The sequence below is a fragment of the Lissotriton helveticus genome, chromosome 2_1, assembly GCF_964261635.1.
Source record: "Lissotriton helveticus chromosome 2_1, aLisHel1.1, whole genome shotgun sequence".
Classification (NCBI taxonomy): Eukaryota; Metazoa; Chordata; class Amphibia; order Caudata; family Salamandridae; genus Lissotriton; species Lissotriton helveticus.
The window spans coordinates 2,122,562,546-2,122,580,105 of record NC_136059.1 but is presented as its reverse complement, the minus strand read 5'-3'; the positions used below and the strand labels follow the sequence as shown (position 1 = coordinate 2,122,580,105).

Genomic DNA, 17,560 nt, shown 5'->3' with positions numbered 1-17,560 from the left:
GTGTGAGTTCATTTATTTGGGTCCACAAACCCAAAAAAGTATTAAAGAAGACAAATTAACTTTTGAATGGCATTTTGACCCTACACTGGATTACTGAGAAATAGTTTTTTGGGAGAACAAAATGATTAACCTTGGATTTACAAGGAAGCCTTAAGGGTGTTTGTTAAGCCTATGGCATAGCATGTGGGAGCTGGTAAAACCATAACTTTTCCCACAGGTAAGAGAGAACTAAAGAATGACACATGCACATTAAGCTAAGGTGCAAATTACATCAGGTATAAGAGATTCAGTCAGGATACAATTTCAAAATGTTTATACTATAACAATGAAGCAGAATCCAATGCCTCTTATAACATCGACATCATTTTATCCCCAGATAGTAGAGAACTAAATAAAACATGCACATTAAGAGAAGGTGCAAATGATATCAGGCACAAGAGATCCAAACAGGATACAATTTAAAAATGTTTACACTGTAAAAATGAAGCAGAATACAATGCATCCATTAAAACCGACATAAGGTTTATAAAGGTTTCCACTTGAGTAAAAAAATATTTTTCTATTAAACCTACTTTAGTGTGTAGATCATTGATCTCCGCGGTTGAACCGGGATAGAAAGCACATAGCTTTACTAACAGCAGCTCGTTGTTTGGAATCATCAAGAGAAGGTCTGCAGCCAACTCCCTGTGTAAAATGAAATGAAATATGTCAGTGCATAGTACAGCAATACCTTAGAGCCTTTTCAAACTAAATGCTGAAAATTAGGGTCCTCAAAATTACCTGTTATGATTTATGACAAAAGAGTTCTCCCTTGGAAAGAATATCATACACTGTGTTCAGGTTAGCCCTATATACTTCTGATTCCTATTCTGCAAGTTGATTTTGACCCTCATTTAATGATTCTGGTCATATACTAATAAAGAAGCCTGGGAGGTTAGGATACATTCTTTTATATGAATTATTACTCTTTCTGAAGAAAATGAACTGTAAATGCATTTTGCATGGATTTACAGTTGCTTCACAATAGTGTGTGTGTATACTAGAATTTCTAGAATTTCTACGGCAAGCAGAAGGATGTTTGGTTTGATGATCTGTTATTTATCTAACATAACATGTGCTTGTAAACCATGTGTTTACACAGAAGGGTATCTTGGCACAGAATAACAGATGTTTATTGTTACCCAACTCAATGGTACTCATTTTATTGACCTCAGAGGGATAAAAGGCTGAGTGGACCCGCTGGGATTTGAACCTGTGACCATGAAGTCAAAGACAGGCCCCACCAGGTGACACATTACTCCACTAAGCCACCAGACCCATACTAGAAGTTCTGCTCCAAGATCCATGTCTGTAAGGCTTTTCCAAATCTGAAGTGCTGGAATATGTCCTAATGTCTTCTGGCCTGGAGTCCACGTGTACTTGACTTTAGATCCCTGGTATCGGTCATTGTCCATTCAATTGCAGCTAATTGGATACTATCTGGTGCTACTTGTAGCCATCGGATGCCCTTAAGAATTCAGATTATGAAGCCCTTCTATAGAAAAGGTCCAGTTCAAGGCATTGGTTGGTCGGACATTTGCACTCACTGAACCTTTCTGAGAAGCCCTCTATTGAGAGGTTCATGCTTCGTTGTTGGAATATTAACCTTCAGCATCCCTATTGATCCCCTGATGGGGAACGCAGCTGTATTTCATCTTTCATTAGGCTGCAATGTGTATTTATTATATTTGAATTATGTAGCCAGGCTAACATTGTATTGCCCTGATGATAATTATCCCATATATTTAGGGGATCGAAATGTTGTCAACTAATTCACTCGGACCCGCATAAATATGCAAAAGTTTTCCTTTGGGTGCAGTAGTGTTGGCTTTAACAAGTGTGACTTTTTATTCTATATATTTCTTGATATCACACACCTGTTCTTTTGCCTATTTGTTTGTGCAATACATGTTGTGGTGCGCCCTGTAGGGGTACATCTCCGTACAGAACCTATTTTAATTTTTATATAAATAAACAACTGATTGATCGAATTCTCACTGTGCATTATTATTGTACAATTAGAGTATTATTCCCTTCATGCTTGCTTAGGGCCCCTTGTTCCTTATAGCTCTAATACTACCCTTGGTCAATATGTATCCTTGGGATTTCCTTGTCTAATCGTAGCACTGTAAAAGTGGCATTTTCAGAAAGGTAATTCAAACTCTGACTTTACCATTGAAGAGGATTTTTAATTACAACTCTTTAGACATCAAACTCAACCTGTCTACCGTGTCCAAATTGGAAGTTTCAGCTTATTAATGTAATAAGGTAACTCCAATGTTATCTAAAGGGAGAGGTAGGCCTTGCATTTGTGAAAACAAATGTAACAGTTGTTCACTAACAGGTCAAGTAAAACTTAAAAGTCCAACGTTTTAAATGCACTGCATTCTGCCCTCTGGGCTGTCCAGCGCCATAGGGGTGACTTACATGTATTAAAAAGGAAGGTTTATTTGCCAGATCAAAAAGGCAGTTTGGAATTGCACACACAGGCTGCAAGGGCAGGACTGAGATATGTTTAAAGTGCTACTTAAGTGGGTGGCACAATCAGTGCTGCAGGTCCACTAGTAGCATTTATTTTACAGACCCTGGGCACAAGTAGTGCCACCTTACTAGGGACTTAAATGTACATTAAATATGTCAATTCGGTGTAAGCCAATGTTACCATGTTTTAAGGAGAGAGAACAAGAACGGTAGCACTGGTTAGAAGTGGTAAAGTGTGCAGAATCCTAAGGCCAACATAAACAAATTCACAAACAAATAGGAGGACTGAAGGCAAAAAGTTTGGGATTGACTCTGCAAAAAGAACCAAGTCCAACAAACCACGAGTTACATTTGTAAGTTTTGAATGTGCTTTCTAACACTTAAACAAAAATACATTAAGGCAGCTGCCACTGCAGAAAACATGATGTAGAACTTCCTGGCACATGACCCATTACCCCATGCTGCACTACTCGTTGCAGTACCATATGGATGTCCTGTTGTCGATGAGAAGGTGTGTCCTTTCCCCCCTGGTCGAAAGCAACATCTTAAGTGGCAAGCAAATCATTTGCACTCTTACAAGTTGATATAGACACGGGTCTTGACCTGTCTTAGATGACCTCGCCAAACTAACAACGATGCATCCGTCACAAACGTTGGTACTGGGTAGGGTCAGGAGAGGTGTCTGCCACCAATAGCGCACAAGCAGCCACCACAGCAGTCCCCTCCAACACCTGGATGGAATCTGAAAGGTTCCCATGGTGCTGTAGCTCTGAGATTTCAGAACCCACTGCAGAGCCAGCATGCATGTGCCACCTGGCATGGTCCACAAGCAGGATTCAGGAGACCAAGAAGCCTGAGACCCGCTGATACAGAGAACCATGTCAACGGGTGAAACATATGGATCATAGCCTGAATGTCCTGGACTCTTGAGGTAGAGGGAAGACTTGGAAGAGCACCATATTCAGGAAATTTGAAGGGAAGTAATTGTCAAAGAGTCAGGTGTCACTTCTGCATGTTGATAGAAAAGCCCTATTATGTCAACAAGTTGGATACTGTCTGGAGGTGGTTTATGTCTGTTTGAGGCAAGACTACCTTCAGCAAACAGTTGTTGAGGTATGGGAAGATTGGTATTCCCAACCTCCGAGATGCATTGCTAAGGACAAAGGGGACACTGAGAATATAAAGTGCTCTTGGCATGCTTGAAACTGCAGGTAACACCTGGGGTATGTGGAAAAGGGTACCTTACAGATCTAATGCCATGATCCAGACTTCTGCATCCAGGGCAGACAGAACTTTGGGCCAGGATTAAGATTTTGAACTTGTTCCTCTGAAGGAAGAACTTCCTTGGAAGATGATCTAGGAAGGGGTGAAGACACCAGGAAATATTTGGAATAACAGCCAGTCCCTATCTGTGATGCCAGCACCCTCTCTATAGCTCTCATGGCCAAGAGAGTCTGGACTTTACCTTTAAGTATGGACATGTGGTCCTCCAGAAGGTTTTGTGGTGTGAGTGGCTTATTCAGGGGATGTGACAGGAAGGTTAGAGAGTAACTGTATTCCACAAGTTGAAGCATCCATTGATCAGAGGGTAGGTGCAACTACACACCGGGTAATTGTGTGCTGCCGACATATGATGGTGACATAAAGTGGTTTCGCAGTAGCTGCAGTAGGAGGGGCTTGTGGTTTCGGTAGGTCACTGCCTCTGAGGGCCTGGGCGCTGGAAGCCTGCTCCACTTCCTCTAACTTGTAAATATTGGAAGTCCTGACCGGAATCAAGCTTCCCAGGACCGGTTTCTGGCATTACAGCCGTCTTTTGCCACTGGAGTTAAGCAAGCCCGGCTGAAGACGGCTGTAATGCCAGAAACCGGTCCTGGGAAGCTTGATTCCGGTCCAGGGAAGACATGGCTTGGCAGTTCGGGCTGGACTGTTTCCATGAGGCACAGGGTCAGACTGATTTGCATATGGCCATGTCTGAACTGGGATGGCGGAGTGAGCTAAAGAACGGTGATGGATTAAACCCAGATCAGTTGACTGGGGGTGAGTGTTTGTATTGTCAACGCTCCGTCCATCACCACCTTTGGTTTTTCTTTGTTCGCCCTAAGTTGGCAGGGTATGCTCAGACGTGAGTCCCTTGCTCACTTTGCCACTGGAGTCAAGCAAGCCCGGCTGAAGACGGCTGTAATGCCAGAAACCGGTCCTGGGAAGCTTGATTCCGGTCCAGGGAAGACATGGCTTGGCAGTTCGGGCTGGACTGTTCCCATGAGGCACAGGGTCAGACTGATTTGCATATGGCCATGTCTGAACTGGGGTGGCGGAGTGAGCTAAAGAACGGTGATGGATTAAACCCAGATCAGTTGACTGGGGGTGAGTGTTTGTATTGTCAACGCTCCGTCCATCACGACCTTTGGTTTTTCTTTGTTCGCCCTAAGTTGGCAGGGTATGCTCAGACGTGAGTCCCTTGCTCACTTTGCCACTGGAGTCAAGCAAGCCCGGCTGAAGACGGCTGTAATGCCAGAAACCGGTCCTGGGAAGCTTGATTCCAGTCCAGGGAAGACATGGCTTGGCAGTTCGGGCTGGACTGTTCCCATGAGGCACAGGGTCAGACTGATTTGCATATGGCCATGTCTGAACTGGGGTGGCGGAGTGAGCTAAAGAACGGTGATGGATTAAACCCAGATCAGTTGACTGGGGGTGAGTGTTTGTATTGTCAACGCTCCGTCCATCACCACCTTTGGTTTTTCTTTGTTCACCCTAAGGTGGCAGGGTATGCTCAGACGTGAGTCCCTTGCTCACTTTGCCACTGGAGTCAAGCAAGCCCGGCTGAAGACGGCTGTAATGCCAGAAACCGGTCCTGGGAAGCTTGATTCCGGTCCAGGGAAGATATGACTTGGCAGTTCGGGCTGGACTGTTCCCATGAGGCACAGGGTCAGACTGATTTGCATATGGCCATGTCTGAACTGGGGTGGCGGAGTGAGCTAAAGAACGGTGATGGATTACACCCAGATCAGTTGACTGGGGGTGAGTGTTTGTATTGTCAACGCTCCGTCCATCACCACCTTTGGTTTTTATAGTTGCCACAATGTCAAATCCAGCATGGGCGGACTGGGCACCACCTACCGGGAGCGAGGAAGTTGCTATGGAAATCTGGTGGATCCAGTTTGATGCCTGGGAAATTTCCCTAGGTGAGGAATCTGCAGTTGGCGTTTCTATCAGAAAGACCTGTTCCAGAGAGGTTGCCTGTGTATGTGACTGATGACTTATCTGAGATGATAGTGCCCACTTGCTTCATGAATCTGTACAGAGTGATGTGGGCTATACAGTTTGCCCTAATGAAGGGGTGCAATCTAGCAAATTGTGCAGGCAATTAGTCCCAAAATAACAGATACCTCAGGTTATTTTTGTGTTAAAACCTGAATAAAGTAATTTGATTGTTAAAAGTGCTATCCCAGATGGTTAAAATAACTATGATAGGAAGCTGAGTCTATTTGGTCTAGGAACACCAGGCTTTACAAAACTGGAAAAGGTATCAAGGTTGTTTTTATCTGGCTTAGTCTTTAGCTCTGTACTCATTAATTTAATATGACAAAACACATGACATAAAACGTAAAACCCAAACAGACTAGGAGATGCTAATTGGATGGGTCTGAACTTTACTCAAAAGGGTCACTCCATATCACATTTGTGCTGAAAACAAAAAGAAAACGGCAAAAACCATTATAAATGAAGAACAGTTTAGTGCCCGCTTACACCTAAAATGATGCACTAATTTTAGCTTTGTGTTTTATCATTTAATGTTAGTTGATTGTTAGTCAAAAGCATATTCTTTCTGCAAGATTTTCTAAAACGGTCTGTTAAAATATCAAAATACCTGTATCCCAGGGAAGGAAAGCTAAAAGAAAAATAAAAGCAATAATGAATGTCAAAGATAAGTCAGTGAGTTCTTATTCTCCCCAGTTTCTGAAGATTAGATAACACATTTTAACTCAAGTTAAAATATATTTCGAGGCTGAGCCACATTCTTGTCAGGAAAACCCAGCTTTTGTGTAATTTGAGATGTTCCAAATTCAATACACAGTATTTAACAGATTTGGTATATATTTTGCCAGCACGTGAGGTGGAATCGATTGATGTTACAATAAATTAATCAAAGACATTGATACACTTTTTCAAAAACATTAATTATAGATTCGCTTTTTAGCAATTTACCACCAAGTGGAAGCAGGTGGTAAATAGATGTAAACTATAAAAGGAAAGAAAGAATGCATTTTACTTTTCACAATGGTAGCCCTGAGAGTGAGCGTGAGGAGGATTTACCTTTGTGCAGCCTAATCATGAAGAAAGAAGACTATTTATTTTTCAATGTGTTAAACTTTTAGAACTATCCGAGAGGAAAACATTATGGAAATTATACATTCGGTAGGCATGTTTTAATGGATTTAATAGATGAATATAGATGATTTAAAAGCCATTTTAAATTTTAAAAAACTCAGCAAAGTCAAGCAATATCTGCCCACATACAGAAAATGTACTCAAAACATTTTCTGGCCTTGGGTAGCTTTTCGAGGATAATAGCTGTAACAATGGGATTTCTCAAAGTGCTCTTTCTTGTATTTTAACGGATTTTGTAGATGCTTTCTTACCCAAAATTCATATGTACATTTCTTATACAAACAACCCACATTATTTATTTATTGGCCGGAACTCTGTGGTTGGATTTTACAGAATAGCAACAAACCAGGATGCATTGATGAAACTCATGTATTAATATGTCTTCAATCAGACCGTATGGAACTGCAAAATTCAACAAATGTTAAAAATCCAAGTAGTTTGTAATTCTGAATGCCTGATCACAGACCCTGTTGCAACCTACTCAGGCAACCGTTATGATTCATTTATGTTACGCCATTGTAGTTTTCATGAACGTTTCAATCACACAAAAGGTGATGGAGGAAGGCTTGTCCACTGCGCCACTCTAGACAAAGACCTGCCTTACACAAATCAGAACTTAACCTGCTCCTCAAGGGAACAATCCAGCAGAACCTGCCAGATGAAACCCCCTCCAGAAGGGAACATAAGTAACCCCAGACTGATTTTGGCTTTCTTAGATGTCATCAGTCAAGGTATATCTTCAAACCTAAGGCATAGTAAGCAAAGGGACCCACGTCTGAGCATACGTTTGGCCACCAAGGTTTTAACATCCATCCCACAAGAGGTGATGGGAGGAATGCTTGCAAAAAGTCTAATCACTGGAAATCACTCGGGGTAGGATTCCAACCCATTGTTTTAGACCCACTGTGCCACTCTAGGCAAAGGCCCAAATTATGCAAATCGGTACTGATCCTGCTCCTCTTACGAAAAGTCCATCCCGAACTGCCAGTTGAGGCAAAATCCAGAATGGAAAATAAGCATCCTAACTGGTTTCGGTCTTGTTAGGCATTATCAGTGAGGTATAGATTGGATCGTATGGCACAGTGAACAAGGGGCCCACTTCTGGGCATACCTGTGGCTACTTAAGGCGTAATATCAATCACACAACAGATGAGTGGAAGAATTCTTGTAATAAATCTAACCACTGGAAATCCCTCGAATAGCATTTCAACTCATAATTTCTCACCCACTCTGCCATTCTAGGCAAAGAATCAGTATTGACCCTGCTCTTTATGGGAACAGTCAATCCTAACTGCAAGATGAGGCCACCCCGCAGAAGGGGACACTTGCAACCCCATACCGTTTTCGGTCTTATTAGTTCACGTCAGTGAGGTATAACATGGATCCTATGGCTTTGCCTCTTTAGAATCATAATCACTATTTTATTTGGGATAAAGAGGTGCATTTATTCCCTTGATGTAACAAATAATTAATTCTCAGTCTATGGACATATGCAAAGTGGCTTTGCTGGTTTTAAGGAGACTATTTTGAGTGCTCGACTTGATAACTAGCAGAGGGCTTGAATCACACTCCAGTCCAGGTTTTGAGTATACTATTTTGATGTGCGGCAGAACATTGCAATATAAGTAGCGTGTGTTAACCACATTGTATTGACCACAGGAATAGCTCTCAGTTGTACTGACTGGACACTACATAGAAAAGACAAATATAGGAGTTTTAGGTAAAAAATTCTGAGAAGTGAAAGAAATGTTTTGCATTTATTTTTAAATGTACGTGGTCATACGTATTTTATAGAAGCTGCTGCTAAATAGTTTTGTATGTTTTGTATATTCTCTTATGTTTTTTGTTTCTAAAGTTTAAATAGAGCTTCAAGATGGTGGGTTACAGATTGAGAAAGGCAGCTGTACTGCCGAAACCTGTCTCTGTGTCCCTGCGCCCGGGGCAACCTGAACCAATAAGCACGTTTGATTACCTTGACTTCGAGTGTTGGCTTTCATTCTATTATTGGAGTTTGAATTTTGTTTTGATACATTAGCGCTTGCAGTTGCATTGTATTTGAGAACCACCAGTGGGTAGGCAGCACACCAGCATTTCTGCATTTTCTGTATTTCTGCATTTTTGCAGCTCTGTGGCGCCTACTGGAGGTACCTGGTGGGCTTGTTGGCCCCCAGGGACCCTCAGGATTCAAGGGGAATTAATCCCCCAACTTAAAACCTGCCAGGAGGCACGTGTTTGCACAGTGGTGAAGGGTGGGGGCGGGACTGATGTGACATGTGTGTACTTATCCAATCCCTCCGCTAAACCCCAAGCACTTATAAATGCACCATGCAATCTCCTTGCAGTACTCTAATCATCCAGTCAGTACCCATGCACTCATGCAATGACCCATGCACTAACTCATGCACTACTACAATACACTGAGCACTACCCATGCAGTCCAGCCCATGCCCTGTCAGTACCCATACACTCCTTCAATCACCCAGCCAGCACCATGTACTTATCCAATCACTCCACCAAAACCCAAGAACTTATAAATTCCCCATGCACTCTCCTTGCAGTAGTCTAATCATCCAGTCAGTACCTATGTACTTATGCAATGACCCAGGTACTAACACATGCACTGCTACAATCCCCTGTGCAATACCCATGCAGACCTCTAACCACCCACGCAGTACTGATTCACTACTGCAATTACCCAGGTAGTACCCATGCACTCTAGCAATCCCTTTGTCACTACCCATGCACTCCTCCAATCACCCAGCCAGCACTATGTACTAACCCAATCACTCCGCCAAAACCCAAGCAGTTATGAAATCACCATGTACTGTCCTTTCAGCACTCTAATCATCCAGTCATTACCCATGTACTCATGCAATGACCCAGTCACTAACACAATGCAATCCATTGAAGACTACCTATGCAGTCCAGTAAACTTCCTGGTACTACCTATGCAGTCATCCAATCACCCAGCCAGTCCTGTGTCCTTATCCAATCACTGCGCCAAAACTCAAGCACTTATAAATTCACCATGCACTTTCCTCGCAGTACCATAATCATCCAGTCACTACCCATGTAGTCATGCAATGATCCAGGCACTAACACATGCACTGCTACAATCCCTGTGTACTACCCATGCAGTCCTCTAACCACCTACACACTTCTCATTCGCTCCTTCAATTCCCCTGGTAGTACCCATGCAGTCCAGCAATCACCCTGTCACTCCCCGTGCACTCCTCCAGTCACTCAGCCACTACTATGTACTAATCCAAACACTCAGCCAATACCCAAGCACTTATAAATTCCCCACGCACTCTCCTTGCAGTACTCTAATTATCCACTCAGGACCCATGTACTCATACAATGACCCAGACACTAACACATGCACTGCTGCAATACCTTGAGGACTACCTATGCAGTCCAGTAATCTCCCTGGTACTACCTATGCAGTCCTCCAATCACCCAGTCAATCCTATGTGCTTATCCAATCACTGCGCCAAAGCCCAAGCACTTATAAAATCACCATTCACTCTCCTTGTAGCACTCTAATCATCCAGTCACTACTCATGTACTCATGCAATGACCCAGGCATTAACTCATGGCAAATACAAAAGAGGTCATGCTAATCACAGGGGTACCCCAATGCATAGTGTTCCCTAGTGTATGTAGGTGTCTTCATTGTATTCTAAGTGTCTTGTAGCATAGCACTGGCTCTAGGCCTGGTTAATCAGAGTCAGTTAACACCAGTTGGGGCACAGGAGGACTTTCTGCTCCTCAGTTGGTTCTTTCTGCACATCTCTTCTTTTTCTTGCACTTTTCTTTGTCTTTCTGGACTTCTGTTGCCTCTTTCTGCATTTGTCTTGCTTCTTTTTTGCACTTTTCTTCCTCTTTCTTCAAATGTCCTACTTTTGTAGGCATAGTTAGAAATTAGCATTTAAAAAACCTTAGAAACCTTAGAAATGTCAAAATTAACATTTAAAAAACCTTTGAAATTCACTGAAAAAACCATAGGTTTTAGGGACGTTATAGTTAGAAACTAGCATTTAAAAAACCTTAGAAAATCACTGAAAAAACCATAGGTTTCAGGGATGTTATAGTTAGTTGGCGATTTCACTCGTACAAAACCATAGAAATTTGGCCGTTATAGTTAGTAGACCTAACTATAACTCGAGCTCCCACAATGCACTGCTGATGACATCACATATTACATCACTCATGACATACTCAATGACATCACTGATGACATCACTGATGACATCATCAATGTGATCATCTGATGCACTTCCTCATACACTAATAACACCTTTCATACACCCACTCTAAAATAAAGACCACCAATATAGAAAACATAGACAGAGCAATAGCAGTTAGTACATACCTGCTCAGTGATTCATATGTCTACACACACATCCACCCACTAACCCATACAGTCACTCATACACACATTTATCTATACAGCCACTAAGATATCCACTCATACACCAATATAGACACTCACACACTGCCACTCACCCAAAGAGTTACTAATACACCTGGTCAGTCATGCAAAGAAACTATCACACACCCATGTCCTTGCTTACACAGTTATACACACACCACAGCACTTATTTATACATATACTAACACATACTCTCTTAAACAATCACTCATAGAAACACACACGCATCCATACAGATACTCTTGCAATCACTCACTCTCATATATAGTCATTTATATACTCCAACACTCACATATACTGCTTTAAAACATATGTAGTTATTCAATCATGCACCACCAGGACATCTATTCACTCACCCACACACCCATCCACACACTCACCCACCCATACAGCTGTTTCCATATGCACTCTTGAACCCATACACCCAGTGAAACAACCACTCACATATCTATGCACAGAGTCACACACACACCCACCCACAAATACACTCAGGCGCCCATACAGATAGTCAGACAACCATTAAATAACCCATATAGACAGTCATGTAGCTACTCACCAAGCCATGCAGCGGCTTACACACCAATTAACAGACTAATAAAGACATTCACACAGTTTAGTCACTAACCCATGCATTCAGTAAGACACATTTAATCACTCACTTATACAGCCAGTCACACACCTACTAAAACATCTATTCAGACACTCATACACCCACTTCAATACACCTTGGCATATATATATATAACACATATTTATATACTTTACAGAAACACACATTCATTGAATGTTGTCAGCAGCGATGTCACTGAGCATGTCATGAGTGATGTAATATATGACATCATCAGCAGTGCATTGTGGGGGCATGAGTTATAGTTAGGTCTACTAACTATAACGGCTGAATTTCTATGGTTTTGTATGAGAAAAATGTCCAACTAACTATAACGTCCCTGAAACCTATGGTTTTTTCAGTGTATTTCTAAGGTTTTTTAAATGCTAATTTCCAACTATAACGTGCCTGAAACCTATGGTTTTTTTAATGAATATATATATATAATATATAATATATAATATATATTATCTGTACCAATCCTCCTGAATTAACAAGGAGAAGAACACCAACGAGACTCCAGGTATAACTGCAAATAAATCAATTTATTTTCGGCATTCATGCAGACGCGTTTCGTTTTATCCAAGCTCTTTCAATGCTGCCGAGGTTTTGACACAAGTGAGTCTCCCGCCCTTGTTTTAAGTCAGTGTTTCCCGTTGAGGTTTAATTGATGTGAAATGAACATCAGGATCTAATTCGAATCTAATTTTTTTAAGAAGAGCCCAAAGTTTTGTGAAAAATGTGTACTCATCTATGTTACTTTCTAATGGGGAATTAGTTAATATTTTATCATTGTGAAAATGTCTACTTCATATTATACACTACGCCTGCATAATGGCCTGCCCATGTATATATTTCTCTGCGCCACTCCTTGTCATTTGTTTCATTAGCTCAATGACTGTGTTTTTTTCGGAGTTATTTATTTGTTGTGAATTTGTCACAAATCCATATCGAATTATCGAGATACATATGTTCTGGCTTCACCGAAAAAGCCACAACGACTGCGTATTTTTGAAAAAGTGCAAAACTCATATATACACATATTGGGATTTATGTTTGCTAATAGCTGTTTACTAATATAGTGTTTAAGCCTCTATCTTTGTAATAATTTTTTATGTAAAGCACATGCCCGTCTTCGCGGCAATGCAGGTAGTTGCGATGACGTTGGTAGAGCAAAGTTCATGCAACCTAGAAACAAAGAGATATGAATGGATGTGCCCACCCATTTCTCTCTTCTTGTATCTTCTATTAATTTTTGGATCATTATTTGGAGCTGTCCTGTGCTTCTAGTAAGGAACTCTGGGTAGGGCTTTTTTGGTCATTTTTCATCATCTAAAATGGCAACCAGATGCAGTGACCAGCAGAGGAGCAGGGGGAACAACAGTATGACTTTGGTGATGATGGCCTGCACCGAAAAGGCAAAGAACTGCCTGCGATTTTTTTACAATCCAACTGGAGAATCCAAGACTGTAGCCAAGTTTGTTAAACACAGTTTGTGCAAGAAGACCCTCTCAACATAAGAACCAAACAAGAAATATTCCTGTGGTAAAACCTGTATGTTGTACCACTGAAAGACCTACCACAGGAATAGCTTGAAGAGGGCTTGGAAGAAGAGAGGGGCCATCTACATCTAGCGCTGCACCTTCTGCTCCTGGGGAGAAAGTGTCATCATCTTAAGTGGAGAGATGTCGTACACAAATTGTACTAGAATCTAGGTGTTTTGGTACACATTGCCTTGACTGTAGCACCACACTGACAGCTGGTGAGCAGTTTGGCAATGCCATCCTAGAAGTAGCAAGGTAACATACAATTTATTTTTTATTTATCCAAGTCTTTGCAATGTTTTTGTGTTTTTGTAACAATTTTGTTCCTCCTATTGCCTTTTTGTATGATAAAAGATTTTTTTTAAATGTGTCAGTGGCTGTATGGGTGAGTGAGTGACTGCATCAGTGGTGCAAAGGTGACTGAATGCATGAGTAAATGTATAGGTGATTGAGTGGCTGTGTGAGTAACTGTACGGGTGAGTGATTGGGTGTGTCAGTGTCTGTATGGGTGAGAGAGTAGGTGCGTGAGTGGTTGTATGGGTGTGTGAGAGGGTGTGTGGATGGCTGTATGAGTGAATGAGTGGGTATGCGAGCAGCTTCTCAATAGAGTGGTTGTGTGAGTGGTGTATGGGTGACTGAATGGTTGTGTGAGTGGCTGTATGGGTGAGGGAGTGGGTGTGTAAGTGGCTATATGAGTGAGCGACTGCATATGTGAGTGGCTATATAGGGAATGAGTACCTGTGTGAGTGGCTGTATGAGTGAGTTAGTGGCTTTGGACGTGGCTGTATGGGTGACTGAGTGGGTGTGTGAGTGACTGTGTGAGTGTTTATATGAGTGAGTGAGAGGAGCCTGGGTGGTTGTATGGGTGAGTTAGTGCCTGTGTGAGTGGCTGTTTGGGTGAGTGAGTGGGTGTGTGAGTGGCTGTATGGGAGAGTGAGTGATTGTTTGTTTGGCTGTATGGGTGAGTGAGTGCTAGTGTGAGTGGCTGTCTGGTTGAGTGAGTGCTAGTGTGAGTGGTTGTATGGGTGAGTGAGTGCTACTGTGAGTGATTGTATGGGTGAGTTAGCAGTTTTGTAAGTGGCTGTGTGAGTTTGTGAGTGGATATGTGAGTGGCTGAAATGGTCAGTAAATGGCTGTCGACTGTCTGCATTGGTGAGTGAGTGGGTGTGTCAGTGGCTGTATGGGTGAGTGAGTGAGTGTGATAGTGACTGTGTATGTGAGTGAGTGGCTGTGTGAGGGGCTGTATCAGTATCGAAAAGGGTGTGTGAGTGGATTATGAGTGAGCAAATGGGTGTGCCAGTGGCTGTGTTAGTAAATGAGTGGGGGTGTGATCTACTCCATGAGTGCAATGGTAGGTATGTGAGTGTCTCTCTGTCTGAGTGCATGGGTAAATGCTTGGTTGTGTGAGTGCCTGTATAAATAAGCCCCTGAATGATTAAGAGTAAGTTGTTGTGTGACTACCTCTAAATCTGCTGTATTACACTATGAATGAATGGATTATTTATTTATTGTTTCAATTAATTAAAATTGTTACAAAAAGATAATCACAACACAACACATTAAGGGCCAGATGTAGGAAGCCCAATACCGGTCGGTAACGGCCGAAAATCGGTATTTTCGGCCGTTACCGACCGGTATTGAGCTTTCGGGATGTAGGAAACCAAAAATAGCCCAAATCTGTAAATTTACCGAATCGGAAAAGTTACCGAATCGGTAAAATACCGAATCGCAAAAGTTACCGAATCGGTAATTTTACCGAATCGGAAAAGTTACCGAATCGGTAATTTTACCCAATCGCAACGGTTTGCGATTCGGAAAATTTACCGAATCGGTAAATTTACCGAATCGGTAAATTTACCGATTCGGTAAAATACCGAATCGGTAAATAAGAATTGGTAAAAATGGAAATTGAGATGTAGGGAAGCTCTTAAATACCGAATTTGCTTCAAATTCGGTATTTAAGAGTCGGTATTTACCATGGATTGAAATCAGGTGGTAACCAGGTGCAACCTATAAAAAAGGACCCAAAATGCAATTCTGTTTGCACAATGGCGGCATTTTATGTAATTGCAAGACGGCTACGGCTACAGGAGGAAGGAGAGAGGGAATGGCAGAGAGAGGAGCAGGTCTACAGGCAGAGGGTCACCTTGTTCATGCTCACAGAGGCAGAGATACTGCAGAGGTACAGGTTGGCCCCAGACACCATCTTGGAGCTCATCAGGGACCTCCAACCACTGTTGCAGCACACTACCCCAAGGGCACATGCAATTCCACCCCATGTGCAGGTGCTGTGCAGCCTCCACCTGCTTGCGTCTGGGAGCTACCAGAGCGTGGTTGCTGCGGTAGGTGGGGTGACACAGAGCTGCCTGTCAAGGTTTTTCCACAAATTCCTTGACGCCATGTTACACAGGATGGAGCATTACATTTATTTTCCTGCTACCCATGTTGAACTGGTGAAAACAAAATCTGACTTTTACCAGATGGCTCGATTTCCAAATATTATTGGCTGCATAGATGGCACACACATTCCCATTTGTCCCCCTGCTGACACAGAATATATCTACAGGAATAGGAAGTCAAGCCACACCATCAATGTGCAGGTGATTTGCAATGCAAAGTGCACCATGACTGACATTGTGGCAAAATTCCCTGGGAGTACCCACGACTCCTATATTTTTCAAAACAGCAGCATCTATGCACGGCTGACTGCAGGGGAATTTGGTGAAGGATACCTCCTAGGTAAGACACAATGTCTTACCCCCATAATTGCAGTAAGAAATAAATGTATGCATGGGACTAATGTATTACCTTTTCCTTTTAGGAGACAGTGCATATGCCCTTCGCTCTTTTATACTCACCCCCTACCTCAACCCCTCAACACCCAGCCAAAGGAGATATAACCGGGCCCACAAAAGCACACGGAATGTTGTTGAAAGGACCTTTGGTATCTGGAAAAGCAGATTCAGATGCTTGCACAAGAGTGGAGGTGCAAGGCAGTATACCCCCATCACCTGCTGAAAGATAATTGCTGCCTGTGCCATGTTGCACAACCTTGCTGTTAAGAAGGGTACTGAGGTGGAGTTGTCTGACTACGAGGATCATGACGACGACATTGCTGTGCCTGACACACCACCTGCTGGAGTGACAACACCAAGTGATGGCAGATACAGACGTGAGGAGATTACACGCAACTATTTCTGAGTAAGTAATGAGACACAGACAGGTTGTGAATGAGAAGAACGTCATTTAATGTTGCCACAACATTCATGCACTGAAGTGCAACAAATTAAAGAAAAGAAAGGTGGGGACTACATGTCCTGGGTTACATCACCCACACTGGCAAAGTCATTTGCGCCAGCGCTTCCCAGAGCCACTGGGATGTTGCTCACTGCTCCCCTCATGGCCTGCAGGCTCAGCTGGGCGCCTGCTGCTCCTACGTGGCTGAACCACAGCGCTTGCCAAGCTGCTGCGGCTACTGCTGTTGTCTCCCTCAGCCACATCCAGGGCAGGATCCAGTGCAGTGTTTGATATTATCATTGACTCGAGGGCACTGGTGATCCTGGCCATGCCCCTGGTGACCTCGGCCGTGTTCTGAGTGAGGCTTTCCTGCATGTTAATGCCTCTACGGCATAGCTGTGATGTGGCAGTGGCCAGACGGTTCATGGCCCTATTGTTCACACGGGCGTCCCCGCGCCTTGTGTGCTCCAGGCTGTCCAGTTTAGAGCACAGCTGGGTTATTGAAGTGCTCATTTGCTGCATTCCTGCAGCTAGGTCAGCATTGGTTTTGGATATCTCCCTGTTGCTTTCTACCATGTCTCTGATGCCCTTCCCCATTTCTCCAATGTGTTGGTTTAGGACACGAAATTGGCGGTGGCAGGCCTGTATTGATTTCCCCTGCATGCGTTGGATGCGCACCATGCTCCCCTCCAGCCCACGGAACACAGTGCCATCTCCAGGAACACCTGCACTGCTGGGCCTGCGTTGCCGTCTGCGCGAGGTCAAAGACTGTGTGTTGGGCTGCAGTGCAGCAGAACTCTCAGGTGCATTGGCTTGGGCCTCTCCCTC

General features: G+C 42.9%; 1 protein-coding gene across 2 annotated transcripts in view; it reads right to left on the bottom strand.

Moving 5' to 3' along the window:
- Positions 1-17,560, bottom strand: part of WDR17 (WD repeat domain 17) — a 953,840-nt gene that overhangs the window by 191,116 nt on the left and 745,164 nt on the right. For both annotated transcript variants that reach the window (XM_078677682.1, XM_078677683.1), the window contains exons 23-24: positions 6,389-6,409; positions 573-684 (exon numbers count right to left, since the gene is read on the bottom strand). In XM_078677682.1, the coding sequence (XP_078533808.1) occupies positions 573-684; positions 6,389-6,409 (133 nt within the window). The remainder of the gene's footprint in view (positions 1-572; positions 685-6,388; positions 6,410-17,560) is intronic.